General features: G+C 42.3%; 1 protein-coding gene across 3 annotated transcripts in view; it reads right to left on the bottom strand.

Moving 5' to 3' along the window:
• LOC144141370 (arylsulfatase B-like) overlaps nucleotides 1-16289 on the bottom strand; it is a 47851-nt gene that overhangs the window by 7678 nt on the left and 23884 nt on the right. For all 3 annotated transcript variants that reach the window (XM_077672959.1, XM_077672960.1, XM_077672958.1), the window contains exons 3-10: nucleotides 15309-15468; nucleotides 14429-14541; nucleotides 11386-11496; nucleotides 7185-7310; nucleotides 6525-6648; nucleotides 5182-5475; nucleotides 3601-3871; nucleotides 2894-3071 (exon numbers count right to left, since the gene is read on the bottom strand). In XM_077672959.1, the coding sequence (XP_077529085.1) occupies nucleotides 2894-3071; nucleotides 3601-3871; nucleotides 5182-5475; nucleotides 6525-6648; nucleotides 7185-7310; nucleotides 11386-11496; nucleotides 14429-14541; nucleotides 15309-15468 (1377 nt within the window). The remainder of the gene's footprint in view (nucleotides 1-2893; nucleotides 3072-3600; nucleotides 3872-5181; nucleotides 5476-6524; nucleotides 6649-7184; nucleotides 7311-11385; nucleotides 11497-14428; nucleotides 14542-15308; nucleotides 15469-16289) is intronic.

Genomic DNA, 16289 nt, shown 5'->3' with positions numbered 1-16289 from the left:
GAAATATACACAAGGAAGAAAGGCAGGCAGGAACCATGATAAATCAGAAGTGCGTCCAACAATATACACAAAACACAAGATCCGTACACAGGCATTGACCAAAAAGTTTGCAATTCTGATACAGCGCAGCGATATAAGACATGGCCAGAGGCACGAGGCAAGGAAATGCAATCCTGGACAATGCAGTTGATTTTTTATGTATCCAGATAGCGGATTTCCTTACCTAGTAATTCATCAGACGGCTTAAAAACAGAATCGGCTTACTAAATTATATCGGTCAACCCGGGCTTACTAATGCCCGGGGTCACCTATACGGGTCACAACAGCACTGTTTAAACGATCTTCTCCGCGAGCATGCAAACACAGTAAAAACAGGTACTGGCAGCAACCTTGCCAGACATTGTGAAAACCTCGGGTGCTCACCCAGATTCCACGATTAAGAGTGTTGCACGAACGTATAAGGGTCAGCGCAAGCGTTAAATCTTTGAAGTTTAATTCATTCACAAGACAGACGGCGATTGTGTTAGTAAGCCGTCTGTTAAATTACTATGTTGGGTTAGGCGTTCTGCTGCTAAGCCCGAGAGGTTGCGGGTTTGACTCCCGGCCACGGCGGCCGCTTTTCTGACGGAGGCGAAAAGCAGAAACGCCCGTGTGTACGACATTTAGACGCACGTAAAGAGATAAGATCAATCAATCAATTACCAAGTAAGGAAATCGGCTATATCGATTCATAAAAATCAAGCTTCATTGTCCAGAATTGCCTTTCGCTGCCTCGTACATCTGGCCACGTCACATATCGCTGCGCTGTTTCAGCATTGCTATCTTTTTGGTCAAAGCACGTGCACTGATCTTGTGTTTTGTCGGATCATTGTCGGATGCACTTGCTTATTTAACATGTTTCCTTCTCGCCTCCCTTCCTTCGGTATATTTGGCAAGCCTCGGAATAAAGAAACCCGTTGCTAGTCAGCGCCGTCTGTCATGGTTTCATGTCTCGTCTTCTTGTGCTGTTTTGAATTTCAGTTAGCATGTACGAACAAGCACAAACCCCCGCTGTAAAACGCACTTCTTTCCGTGAGTTTTTCCGTTGGTGATGAAACTCAGGATTCATGAGCAAAATAATCAAGAAATGGTCCAAACGGAACGCAGAAAGCAAGACGGCTGCATCCCAATGTGATTCTGCGGCGGAGAATATCAATATTGCAGACGACGCGCGCCACCGGATGTTCTTGCAGACGTAACCACGAAGAGAGGCATCGTCGACTGCCCCGCTCGCGCGGTGCGAAGAGGTGATTGAAAGGAGAGAAAACCACGGCGGGTGAAAAATGCAATGTTTCGATTTGCAATAACTCCACTTATACTCGTCACTTTAACAAAATTCTCAAGGAGCTGATTACTAGGGCATTGATTGGCCTGAAACTATGATCACCCATGCGTCGGAAAGACCTCTTTCAGGGCTCCTCTAAGCATTTTATAGTACGGTTTTTTAACAATGAATTCGATTTTCTTTAGTTTTGTACATTCTGAGCCTTTCAACCCATTTTCTCTCTCACCGCTTGCGGAAGAGTGTATTGAACGTGGTAAGGTTAGCTGCCTCGAAAAATCCAGACACATGTACGCTTATTCAAGGTACCAACCGCAATGTCTCATACCGCTGGTTTGCCTGTCGTACTCTCGCCCAATTTGGCGCAATAAATCGTATCAACCTGGCATACTCACCTTATCCCTTATTTATTAGAGAAGAGACATCTACGCTGTCAAGCCCTCCTCCTTGTGGTTAGCTTTTAAATGCTTACAATACAAGATATGATAAGCTTTCAAAGTATTAACCTTTTAAATGTTCCACAGGTAAATCAGATTGGCAGAGACTGTGTCGTTTATTCCGAGGCGTTCACTTCGTTACAATTCCTGCTATCTTTTTCGATAAACGTAATTACAGCCCTGGTTGTGTTTTGTGAAAGTCCCCGGTAGCCCACAGAATGCTAGCTCACAGAATCCCTTGAAGCCTCTACCTGTTTATATTTGCATAGCTGTATATTTTTCTAGTAGGTGCTAGAAATCTCCTGCAATAGCAGAGGAGTGTAGGTCTCGCTACAATTATTGTGAGTTGAACATTCGTTGGTTTAAATTTTACAGGGTGCCTGTTGTGCGCCGATATTTTTGCAGCCTCTTCAGGATCACTGTTTTGACAAATGTCATAGTGATGCGAAATACAGTAGCTGGAAACTACCATTTAATAATTCGTTTGGTGGTTAAGTTGGAAGCTTTGGCTGAACAGGCTATTTCCCACCAAGTTGGCGCGGTCCAGTTTTTAGGAAGGAGTGATCTATCTAGTACGTACACTCACTCTGGTATTTAGAAATATATTTTATTATGGACCACGTGTTCATCAACAGCTGTGAATGCTCTATTAGCTACCAACAGCGTCGCATTTCAAATATATACAAGAAAGATTGGCAAACCGAAAGCTTTTTCGTGCGGCAAAGATTATTGAAATTATTTTTAAATGCTGTGGCTACAATGGGTACATTTTCAACTTTCAGGGCGTGTGGTAAAATTCAGCAATCCGTGGAGCTGTGAACTAGTTTCTCTAGTCTACTTCGTAGCAAGTTTAGATAGACGCGAAATGCCGAACACCTGACAATAACAATGTAATGTTTCGGGGAGTACCCACTTATTGTATCGCTTAACGGTTTCTCTGTGAGTTTCGTTATAAGGAAACGTCGTTGTACTTTCACACGTGCTTTTTAACTATTTGTTAGGTAATGAATCTAAGACATTCTTTTTAAATCTGCGGCTTTCTTTTTCTGCTGGTAGAACTGTTCACGTCATCGGTATATTTCTGCATGCAAGCGAAAAATTGGATACAAAATTGTTTATTTCGAAGCGTTTTTACCTGTTCTTTTGTCGACGCTAGGTTATTCAGCTCGCATGGATCCTTGGCCAGGTCGAATAAGTACGGTGGTTTTCCAAAGACGAAATTGGACTCCTCCGGGCCATACCGTCCGCAGTTTACCGTTGCCTGCTGTCGCCAATGTGGCCGATATTTGATAGTGGAAACGTTGTAGAGCGCACTGTAAGAAATTGATACACCAATGTTTTCAACTGCCACCTTGGCATTCTACTTCGACAGCATGTTGAAATTTTTGATAAATTATCAAAAAAGTGCTCGCGCAAAGACACACATGAACGATCACTACTACAGGGATGTCCGTCTGGCAGCGAGAATACAGTCTGCAAATGGAAAGGTCTCAGCCACTTGTGAAGAGCTTATGAAGGTATAGCGTAAGAGATTAATAATTGCTATCTCAGTGTTTCGACTCCCAGACTTTACATTCCGTAGAACTCCACAATCCGGCCATTTTTTATTGTTTGCGTAAAAACCACGTAGGTAACGTAATAAAAGTTTCCATTTTTAACTATCTTTTTGCCATCATGTTTTTCTTGCAAACTCATTGGCCTACCAGGAAAATGCACACTACTACCAACACAAAATAATGTGGCTGTTTTAAAAAAAATTGCACTGCTCATATTTGATATATTGAAAGGATATTGAATGTTTTGTATATAAAGTCATTCGTGGTCATCGCCTTCCATACGTACCTTAGCACTTGTGCCACTTTTGATTTGGACATCAGATCATCCAGGTCAGAGCGAGGGCGTGAGCCACCAGTGGTTTGATACCGTCCATCAAACACTCCGCCGCGGTGCACCCCAAGCACCAGCTTATAGCTCTTGTATCGAAGAGCAGCAATTTTCTGAACTGGCTCAATGTTGTACAATATCTCAGTACGAGGCGACGCCAAATTGAGCGATAAATGACGCCACATATTCTTCCCGTCTATGTTCCTTCCAAGGCGTTTCACGTCTCCACCTAGAAGAAATAACAACCTTGTTTCAAAGAGCAAACCAAGCTGCAACAATAACCTAAAAACAACTATCCCCACAAGCTTTTTAACTTCCGCCTCACGGCCACGCCACATAAATTATCCCCATTTATAATATAAAAAATTTCTAGGCAGTGCATTCGGGGCATAAATAAACTAAAAAAACTCTCGGTCACTGTTTCTCTGGGTGCCTTACGTATAGCGTTATTTCATCTAAACCTAACTGGATTCTGTAGTAACTACAGCCATTAGAACAAGGTAGGTCCACTTTCATTTCACAGTGTTTTATTCAAGATACCAGAACGCTAAGAATTTTGGTAAACACTTTTTGACATAGGAAGCATCCCTATTGTTTAAAACGGTACAAGCTAAGGGTTTGAAAAGAGGTGTTTCGGTTCTTGAAAGCGAAAAAGGACCTTTAGCGAGATGTTTAAACTGCCGTGGTGGGGCCTCATTTTAAGGCAGGACAGCAATTACGCGAACATGCAATTTTTAAGGATCGTACTTGGCATAACCTACAAAGAGGGGCTTCAGCAGGTAGTGTATTATTGCCGGCGTAACTTATAAACGGGCAGGTGACGTTTGCATTGATTCCATTTAGGATTACAAGAAAAAAAAAGTCGGCCCCACAACCACTGGAATTCTTTCTTTATTGTTCACTCTTCCCTGACCCTTCAGGTGTTCTTTTCATATCTTTGTAAAAATAATGGACGTCGTATATGAAGAGCATACACAAGAGAAAGTCTTGTGTATTTATAAAATATCTTTGCCAGGTGAGGCAAAGTGTCGGCACTGTTTTGCTGTCGTCTCCTCAAACAGATATTTCCAGATTCCCAATACTGCCCTATGGCAGCTACGTGCACATTACCTATAGATTCATTTTTATCGTTGCAGTGCCCTCTATTATCTGGGGCAGTTTTTACGCATTTCGAGTTTAAAATATTGGACATACCTATCCCCCAAAAACAGTTCTACCATAGCTATAAAGATCAGAAAGGCAAGATTGATACCATTGTTACCAAGGTTTAGAATAAAAATAGGGGTATATTCGAAATTTATATGGTGGGTTATGTTTAGCCATGCTACGCAAGAAGGTTTAAAGTGGTGAAAAGATAAACTGGTGTTCCGCAGTACGGCGTAAAAAATAACGCTTCCAGTGGAAACTATCTTACGGAACTGAACCTTTTTGTGTCTGTGATGTTTCTAACATGTCATACGGAGAGTTGATGCAATGCTAGGCTTTATTTTTGTCTTAACAAGAAGAAATCAGTATTTTGTTTGAAAATAACCTCCTTACCAGCCGCGTAGTAGAGCGTAGGTAGCCAGTCGATGACGTGCATCATCTGTTGGGACACCCTCCTCTTCTTCAATAGAAACGGGGACCATAAAAACGACGACACTCGAGTGGATCCTTCCCAGAGGCCACCTTTGGCACCACGAAGCGGCCAGTTGAACCCTCGGTTGGAGTGGGCGCCAAAGGGTGGGGCGCCATTGTCCGACATGAATAGCACGACGGAGTTTTCTAGCATTCCTTCGCTGAACAGCGCTTCAACTATGGCGCCCACCGACTGGTCAAGTGTATCGACCATGCCTGCATCGTGGTGAAGGTGGAAAAAAAATGAACGTTGTCAGGTTGGACATCTGGGATGACACAATTTAAGTTACGCAATCAGAAACGACAAACGCTCCTTCAAACCAAATAAAATATACCTGTATAAAGAAAAAACTATTAAGTAGCCTTTGTGACCAGTCGCTTATTCAGCTCGTGGAGCCTAGTTTCATGCGACGAAAATACATTTACGTATATATTGTGCGGGAAGGTTCAGAAAAGTTCACATACTTTGTTACTATGCTACAATACACCTGTACTAAAGCCCTCACCTAGGTAAGTGCATTTGGTGAATCATGATTCCGTAGCTACTGGAGTGGGTATATTATCATCATCATCGACCTACCTGCACCCACTGCAGGACAAAGGCTTCTCCTATGAATCCCCGGGGTATCTATATCTGAGTTTATTGCGAAGAACTCGGTTCACGATGAAGTAGCGGGGAACTCTTTTTACGTTATAAAATTTACCTACATGAAGAACTGCAAAGCACTGCCAGCTACAGAAAAGGTTACTCGGATTCCCAATAGAAATGCCAAGCATTGCCGGCGTTTGAACACTGAGTAAACTGCTACTGATACGTTTGAGCAATGATAAAATAAAATCCAGCCAAAGTTTTTTAGACGCCTCTTATCGACCTAGTGCCCTATGAGCTGCACCTACGGCTGACACAAACATTATCCCTTGCTCTAATGCCTTCGAAAACTTTTCATTGAAGTGCTTTGGCAACAATTCGTGCGATGTGCCCATCTAACCAAAAAAAATTAACTTCGTCTTAACGAATGCATACTCTTACCTCGACTTTTGATCATATGCTGCTCACGGAAACCACGCCTTTGTTTCCAGTTTTGACTTTGCTCGCTACCTCTTTTGGGCTTCCTGTTATTACGTTTTTTATTCCCCCAAAAAAGCACACATTCAGAGAAAACTCAGTGCTGTTGGCTATCCCATGCTAGAGATGTACGCCTCGCGCATATTTCGCAGTGGCCATAAATTTTCAGCATTCAACGCTACGGTGCCATTTCATTTACCTGCATATATGGTACGATTCTTTTCCTCGATGTAGGGAAACTTTCCAACGTTCTCAGATGGGGCGTCGAGCGCAATATCGGAGCCACAGTGGGGTGCTTGACCTCCGAAGTAAAGAAACAACGGCTGGAAGGGAAAAATCAATGGGCGGGATTTAAAATGTGAAAATAGTGTCAGTCACACTTTGCGGAACATGAAGACGTGAACAAATTTAATGTTTCAAAAGCCGCAGTAAATGTACAGTCGGTAAAACGCTCGTCTATAACGCTTGTCTATAACAGCGATTTCAAATTCAACCAGCTACATCCGGAAACTTCCGAAGCATACTCGTTCCAAACATGTCGGAGGCAAAAGCGAAGGGCTAAGACCTCAGTATTCCGCAGTAGTTTTATTCAAATCCCGCTCAGGCGGGGCAGGATAGGGCTGAGAGTACGAAAACTGTGATATAGACAAGCCTTTTACCGGCTGTACACCAAGCCAAGCAATGCCAAATTATTGCTTTATTAAAAAGGTACAACCAAGCCGCCTTAGATTGGTAGCAAAACAGTACTTCTGTGTCAAACTGTCAACACATTTTTACAAAAAGCTGGAAATGTCGCTCAACATCAACGTTCATGTTTTGTTTTCAGCCTGTGGAATTAAGGGCTCACAAAAGTAATTACCTTTGTTTTGTTGTGAGATTTTATAATTTCGGTCGCTCTCCGAGTGAGTAATGTCGCAGAATAGATCCCGCTCTCGTTGCGAATGGGTTCAAGTCCATCCCAAAAGTCAATTCCAGTTTCGTTATACTGCAGAATAAAGAACATATATTAGAAATTTTTAATCACGGAAACGTCATCATGCACATTGATACTTGAAGGGGAAGGTTCAAGTACTACACTTGTTCTTTATATTCAGACCGAATGGCTGCTCGTTTTTTGTTTGCACAATTTTTGTTCTTATTTGGCTAGTCCACTATAACCCTGGGAGTTTTCTTTAGATATTGCAATTCGATATCAGCGTTTAATTCAATCTTTACATTTTTCGTTTTCTGTCTGCTCTGCTTTTTATTCTGTTAATTAAATTACCGTGGCAAAACACCCCAGTCGTTTTAATAGTTTTTCTCGTGAGTCAAAGTACCAGCAGCTGTTAGCTTCAAGACGTTTATACAATAAGCAGATTTTTCGGAACTTTATTTTCAATACGCCTATTTAAAATGCATGCTCAATATCTGTCCTAAAGCGTAGTGTTGAAACGCAGCTTGTGTTCTGAATCTACACGCCTAACATATGTAAAAAATGGCCGCGGGTAAAAAAGCCACTGTAAAAAATGGCCACGGGTCTGCCCCTCTCATTGCAAATGTCCACGAAAGACGATAGTCGTCAGGCGCTCCTGCCAAGTAAATGCCTCCCTTCTCTTTCCCTATTACCTCTCATGCTGTTCGTCTCCCGTCTCGTTCTTCCAAAGTTAGGATGCTACAGATTGTTTAAATCAAGTTAAATTTACCGCGTTTCATTGCTCCAAGTCGGTGATGATGTTGGTGATGATTATAGGCCCTCCCTTTGCATCGGGACGGCGGTTATTTCCAACCAACTTGCCTGTGTTACTCTATTTACGAACCTTCCTTCCTGATTTCTTCTTCCCGTGTTCTATAACTCTCTAGGATTTTTTCCCTTCCATTCATAGTCTCTGCGGCGGTTACCTGCTTTTTGACGGTTGTGTAAACCCGATCTTCGCCTACCAAATTTCCGTACCGCTTGGTGAGCTGTCTGGTCCGCCGTCTCCAGCGCGTGTCTATGCTGCTCATATTCAGGCACCTAAATTATCTCACGGTCCATTTTTCCTTCTCCATGTCACGTACTCTCTCCTCAAACTTTATGTTGTTCGGCGCCTATCTTTCCTCAAACGATGACCAGATCTTTTCACCCTATACCGCTTTATTTGTAGTTTTGCTATGACCCCTACGGCCAACCTGCGTCCCGCCCTCTGATTTACCTCCAAGCCCGCTTGTGTCTCTGACGTCACGCATATAACCGAATTTGCGAAAGGCAGTTCTGGTACCATGACCCCCTGCAGACTTCCCTTAACACGCCGTATTTCTTGTCACCCCACAGTGCTCTATGTTTTATTATGGTCGCATTCCGTTTTGATTTTGTTTTAAGGTGGGCCTCATGCGCATGCTCATCATCTGCGCCGTCATTATGCCATACTCCCAAATATTTATACTACTTTCCCCGTGGTAGTTCTACTCGAACGAATACCGATTTGTGCTCCTCGCCGTTGTTAAAGACCATGATCCCGTATTTTTGTCTGCTAAAGGATAGCCCAAGTTAAGTTCCTTCCTCTCCACATATATCCATCAGGTCCTGCATACGTGCCCGGTCATCCGCCATCAACAATATGTCGTCTGCATACATTATTCCTTGGATTCGCTGTTCCACCACCTGTCCATTTTGAATGTATATTAAATGAAAACCCATCCTGCTTCCCTCTATTTTCCTTTCTAAAACCGCCTTGTAGATCCTGAACAGCAGTGGGGAGAGAGTACATCCTTGCTTCAAACACTTGTAGGTGTATACAGGCCTATAATAAATCATCCTCTCCAATACTATTTGCACTTGGTTCGCCCGGTATATCTCCCTGAGAAAGGTAATGAATTCAGCATCCATTTCCTCGTTTTCCATGATACTCCATAGCCGCTCTATTTCTACATTTTCATAAGCCGTTGTAATCTCTAGAAAAGCCAACCACAAAGGTCGGTTTTGCATCTTCGCCACCTCTATGCATTGGCTTACAACAAATAGGTTTTCATCTACCCTCCTGTCCTTCTTGACACCCATTTTCAAGTTCCCGTGCCACTGTATTCTTTTCCACTGGCTGCTCAACCTCAAATTTCACTGCCTGCTTTGCAAACCTATATAGAATGGACTTGACGGTGACTGGCCTATACGAGCTCGGTTTACCCTTTCCTTGTTTGCCTTTATAGATCAAGCTTATCCTGCTATAATGAGACCTGTCCGGTGTTACCTTCTTTTCTGTCGCTATGCTGATTGCTTGTAGCCGCCTTCTCTTGCTCATTGGTCCTAACTGGTTTATCAACTCCATCGGTATCCCATCCGCGCCTACTGCGGTATTGCATCGGGAGGTGCAACGATTCCCGCACTGCCGTACGGCGGATACGCACGTAAATCTAGGCACCATATCACAACGTTTATAGAAGCAGGTTGCCCTACTCAAAGAGCGTTTCCAGCGGAACGTGGAACCTATCCAGTAGAACCTTTTGTTACTGTTGCCGTTTGATTTCTTGAGATGCCGCCAGGAGCGCGGGAAACAGCCGGCGATAGTTTTCTGCAGTTGATATTCTCTTTCATTTTCTATCGGAGAAACCAAGCATACACAATTTTTAATAAAGAAACAAAAATATCACTTATGTATTCGTTTTATGCCTTATATGTATATAATGTACTGTTCTTGTTCAACACTGTTGAGAAGTATGAACATTACAACCAGACGCGCAGATTTCGCTGTGTGTATAACAAACTTTTGCGAAGATTCTGTTTCACTTTGGCCGGGTGGCTGGATCGAGACACCGAGAGACAGAAAGACACACATACACACCGAATTTTCTGCGTGAAAGTAGCCCAAGAAAGACTATAGCCTTTAAAAAAGTAGTAAGTTTGCTTTATGTATTTTGCAGGCCTTTTGCTTTATGGTGGGGAACCTCCGCCCTAGAGACGTTTTATTTTATTTAGGTTTTAGCTCATACTTTTGGTTTCCTCGTGTGGTGAATTCTGTGGTTTTAGTTTGGTTAGGGTGGATACTTGGGCTGCAATGCCAGTACAAGACCAAAATATTAACAATATTTTTACACTTAGTTTTTATATAACACTAAAGCAGAGTCGTTACACGAATACAGGCTAGAAGCTATCGTTATAGTTGGCAACCATGTTAGCACACAGCTGTTGAGAAATTTGAGGACATTTAGGTAATCATGTGGAAAGTTCGAAAGCCTTGCTTGGACGGCCGGCATTTGGATTCCAACAGAAGCACCTTGTTATAAAATTGAACAAACCATTACCAGAAAAAATAGTTTGAGCACTGAAGGGCGCTTAAAAGAAAAGTTTACACTAGTAACAAAGCGTGCAATCCCCTCTGCACAAGAAAAAAATTTAAAACGCGAAACGGAAGGTGTCCGAAGGTTGTTGTAATTTCCCGGCTTTACGAAAAAAAGTGTCAAAACTCTTTTGTTCAGCAGACCTTAGTTGAACAATCGGCAAAATGTCCTTACTGCATATTCATTCGACATAAAATTAGAATTTGTCCCCAGGTTTTTCTTACCCACCAATAAACAGTTTGCAATCACAACCTTTAGTGTTTTGTTATGTGGGTTGCCCTGGATTTTGAGATAGGCTTAGTAATAATTAAAAGCCAAATCACATTGTTTTCCGTTTGGCTGTTCGCTGGTAGAATAGCAGCTCCAAAATTGCAGCTTTAGTAAGACGACGACGCAAGAACCTGCATCACTGCATCATCAGTCCCACATTAGAGAAAAGGAGCCCTAACTTTTTTTAGCTAAAGTGATTTCGCACAATTTTACATATATATTCCGCGTGATGTTCTTCAACAAATATTTCTAGGAAGTTAGACTGTGAGTCCTTGTTTAGATTTTGTGGCTCGAGTTTGTTTATTTGTGGCTCTTTTTGCAACCAGATGTAATGTACCCATTCTAGCACATTACGCCCTAGCAGTAATGACGGTATAGGTTCTGTCGGCTGGATTATTTTCACATTTCACAACCTTGGTGAAATTCACCCCAAATATGTCTACACGTTCATTCACAAATCCTGGCACGATATCTTCAAATATCCTTTCAAAAATACATACCATTGTGGCAGTGTGCGTGCGGTAGTCCACTTCCCCGCCGTAAAAACCATAGAAGCTGTCGAATCCTCGAAATATTGGTGTATATTCCTTCGCGTAATGTCCGAGGTGCCACTGCAATAAATAACTAGTTATCTGTCTATTCCCGCAACAAGTTTACGCAAACACTAATCTTTATCACACAACACCGTCACGGGTATTTGCTGTGCAATTTTGTCATGCTTTTTAGTGTAAAGTGTTCGTTGAAGTAAATTAGGTCACCGGAAATGCACCGCAAATGTATTCAAGTAAACTTTATCTGTATACTTTCGCTAGTTCACTTACGTTCCAGCACACGTCATCATTGCCGTACTCAGAATACCTGAGACGGGCGAGGACAAATAACCGAGAAAATGTTTGCCAGACTTGCACTTTGGTGTTCACATTTGATTATAGAGACAGGGGACGAAAATCTTCATTGAGAGAAATGATTATCTCACGGGAGGGGTGTACATTTTCCTGAGCGTTTTCTCTCACACATGGCGTAAGGAAAGGAATTGCAGGCTTCCTCAAAGCGAACATATCGTTACGCTGTATCTTCCTTTCTTCGGATCCGGCCTGAACACTGCTGAAAAATGTCTGAGCTGGTTTGCCTATTATCCACGAGCTGCATTTATTTCGTGGGGTGTTAGCATAGCGGTAAAGCTAAATATTTGGAGGGGCGTTTGAAATTCTTGTTTACGTTGTAAATTGCCTTCGTGACATGACATGAAAGCGATGTATTCGCAGTTCTGAAAATGTTATCTTGTGTGAGACACTGGCGGCTATCTCAAAAATTGTTACACACATTTACCCTGTGTCTTTGCCATAAAAATTGCGTCCAAGGATTGCTTCGGTTTATGACTCAAATTTTGTATTGTGTTAGCTCTCGTAAAAACAGGCGAGACGGTGTTGTTAGTGTTCTCAAGAGTGAGCTTCTTTGCATGACTTACTATGTACCTTGAGATTTTCGCAGACATGATTCACAGAACACTAGCAAAGATCGTTTTCCTGTTTGCCATCATGTCATGGACACGATAATAAGGGTTAACCTGGGTGGAGCTTCGGTCGTTAAGCCCCAAAATTATTCAATATAATGTTTGAACCACCTTCCAGAACACTATTCACAAACTCACAAAAAGAATAGTACCTACTTCAAAGTTCTAAATGCATGATTGATTAGAAATCGACGTTGCTGAAGTTCGGTATCAAACTCAATTTATCGTATCAGTACGGGACTTCTTGTATGAATCTGGACCACGAATTAGTAATAAATGCGGTGAGCTGTGGCAATACACCAGAGGTTTTATTAACATAGACACGCCATGTACCGCGGAGAGAACTTCCCAGATTGCGAGGCTGTTTGTATTGCACAAAAACGCGCCACCTACTGGCTTCGGGCGAAAATGAAGAGGTGTGTACTGTTTGCTGTGGTGTGCGGGGGCTTCTTGCCGTTGGCAATCATCTTGACGCGGGGAAGCACGCGCAAGCAAAACAGCAGTTAATTCCAGCCATTCCGTGCTAATGTCTGCATCCGCTCAAGCACGACGTGCAATTTTATATTTAAGGCATCACTAATACTAACAAGAAAAAACACCTCAACCATCTACAATTCATCCTGACATCCGATGATATCGCAATTAGATGATAGCTAACAACACATTGTCTGAAGCTAAACTGTAACAGAAATTTATAATAAACCACTGTTACCCAGCGATGGAAATCATTTTTGTGGCAAAATATGGCACCATTCCTATATTCTGAAAAACAATTTTTGCCTCGCTGCCTCCAACGGTGCAGGATATGTAGACAGGAAATGCCTTTGGCAGACTTTGAATATATTGGTACACAGGGGACTCCTTTGCTGCACTGTTATAGTGCATTGAAATATTGAAAGCAGCACTGTAACCTCTTGTATAAAATAAAACCTTGTTGATACGTTTAAAAAAGTGCAAGGGAGAAACGTCGTGTCCGGGGACACCTATTATGCGGTGAGACACGTACTATGGGGAATTCTTAGTGTTCGCCGTTGACAGCTTGGTAAACATGATATCGTGTGAACAGGGAACGTATTAGGGGTGGTACTTTATACAAAAGAGAACAATGACACCCGAAACGTTATTCTTTCAAGCAGCTGTGATCTGCCTTATTGAAATCGCCAGTTGACAGAAAACGCTTTTTAAATATGTCAATTTCGAAGAGCTTTGTCTGCCACTTATTTACCCCGTGTCACTTTGCCGAAGAGAAAATAGAAAGCCCAAAGAATCAGTTTCGATACCTTTTACTGTATTATAAATATTCCCGTCACATCTCCACTAACGTGAAACCTGGGGAGGGGCAAACCATTCAGTGTAGAAGTCTATTCTTGGCGCCATGGCTTTTTCGACAACGGAGATGAAACTGTTAGTGTTGGAGGGATACAGGTTTGCTGTAAAACTCTCGTGCCTTTGAAGTATGAAGCGCACCAGCTCGAGGCGTAAACGAATGTCCCGGTGTTTTAAGTACGTGTTAGGCTCTACCGCTAAACATAAACGCTTTTCTCAGCGTTGCAGTACCGTCACTACTTCAGACGACAATTACGACGAGAATAGGAGACGCCAGCAGCCGCAGCCCACAAGTGGCTTCCCCCCTAAAAAGCCTATCGCACTGTTCCTCCATGATTTGGATTCACATGGTTAAGCTTCACCAAAGTGTACACTTCGCACCAAGCAGGGTTGTCCATACCCTAACGCCACAGTGATGTCTGATGTGACGTAGTCTTTTGGCCAAAAGACTCAATGCAAATTCGCCTGTGATATGATTGAGCCATTTTCTCCGACGCCAAGGACGCCAACGACCATTGTGACTACCATCGCGGAATTTTAAAAGTGACACCGTAGCGAAAAGCGCATGCAGAGTGATCAGAAAAATACAAATCAATACGGCACACGAATAGAGCAACCACACGAAAATAAAATACATACACAACCGAATACTGTTTCAATGTTTTTAAAAACACTTCAGATGCCGCAAAGCATCATTTTCTCACCTTGCCGACCAAGTGTGTTTTGTAACCTATGTCCTTAAATATATCTGGCATAATCTTTACCTCCCGTGGTAATCCCCACGGTTCCGCTGGAAGGATAACTGATTGCTGCATTCCTGTGGAGGAAAACGACATTGAGTAGTGATATTAGCAGAAAAAGGCAGCCTATAAGTTCGCGCTTTACGGAGCTTTTCTACACAAGGGAATCTAGAAAACAGAACAGGTAGATAGGAAGCTCAGAACAGACAGCTTCAGTTGCTTAAAAGAACTCGCTCGCCTTCCCGCTAGTAATTGAGCGGTGACAAGAGAGCGCCAACAGGTGGCAAGCTGCGGCACGCATTTTTGGTTGCAACGAAACCATGGGTTTTAGCGATCATGTTTTATTTTTATGAGCCGTGCGTCATGGCATTTTTTTGCGACAAGAGAAACGTCTAGGAGAATTTAAATCATACCGCAATAAAAAACGTGACAGGTGTTTGTGTTTCCACACGCAAGCAATCTGATATGTCTGTCAGGGCACCAAATTTCCTTTATTCAATATTTACTACATAAACAGAGCTCTTAGGTTTTTTTGGCATGCAACCCCAAGCTTAACAACTTGCGACTTTCTAAAGTATGCTCCATTCTGTGACTAGTTTTCTCATAGGTACACAACTGTTCAAAAAACGTAGAACAAATATTGCTTATTTGTGTTGAGTTGCTGTGCTTCTTCGACTAATTTTTTTTCAGTACTATGTTTGACGAGCATGCATGAGCAATGTATTATGCCGCGTATAGAAAAAACTGCCTCCTGTTCAGCAGACATCTGGTATGCATTTTGCCTGCTCTAAAATCGCGAAGTGAACTGTATTTCTAAAACAGAAACACGTTGTTATGTACCTACCAGTGTGGATTGGATACAGGCCCGTTAATAATGCCGCGCGTGAAGGCGTGCATGCTGGCAGGGCATAGTGGTTGTTCAGAATAATTCCGTCCGCAGCGAGGGCATCGATGTTTGAAGTGGGTATTTGGGCCGAGCCATGAAAACTGACGTCATCCCAACCCTGCACGTTAAAAGCAAAGGGTAAAGTAGAATCGGTTGAATAAAAAACTTCCGTGAATTTTCCCGCAATAACTTCAATGTCAAAAGCATGCGAAAAAATGCCCTATACCATCTCAGAAGAATATTTTCGTATATGTGTACGTCCAGCTGTTGTCGTTATATTTAGTTTGCGGCACAAATTTAGAGTTGATAAATTATTGTTCGTTCAAGACAATAAAAATAAAGGTTTTTAATGTTTTATAGGGTTTTACCCTATTCATTAGAACACGTGGTCATCTTTATTGTCCACTGAAATTTTAAAATACGGGTGCTTTGGCCCTTTTCCTACAACGGAAATGCGTCTGCCTGGGCCGGGATTCAACCCTCGTTCTGGGCCTAGCAGCAAGCTCTCTAGCCACTCAGCCATCCTGGCGGGTTTGTAAATAAGTTTAAAAGAACAAAATGGTAGGGGTGATTTCTGGTGTCGTAGAGTGAGTTTTGGCTTCTTCATTTTAAACTTGTAGACGGTATGTACGAAAAATATTGACCCCAGCTCTACACCTTAAATATTTGGATTTCATATATGAAAAAACTACGATGTATTTATTCTGCATAAAGAGCTCAACTTGGAGTTTTTCTTCTGGGCCCTTGTATTTTCCTAATTGTTCAGTAAAGTCTTGTGATCCGTGCTGAACTAATAAGAAGGTATTGTCTTATTAAGTCCTAATAAGGCCTGTTAAGGCGTAATGGGAGCGTGATTAGTGCGATATTCGTAGAGTATTTGTTATGCTAAGCCAATATTAGGCTATCAAATGTTATGCTGCTTAAAAAAATTCAGTGCAG

This window comes from Haemaphysalis longicornis, unplaced genomic scaffold, assembly GCF_048455015.1.
Source record: "Haemaphysalis longicornis isolate Haplotype H1 unplaced genomic scaffold, Haemaphysalis longicornis Haplotype H1 scaffold_6, whole genome shotgun sequence".
Lineage (NCBI taxonomy): Eukaryota > Metazoa > Arthropoda > Arachnida > Ixodida > Ixodidae > Haemaphysalis > Haemaphysalis longicornis.
This window is presented reverse-complemented; position numbering and strand designations above follow the sequence as displayed.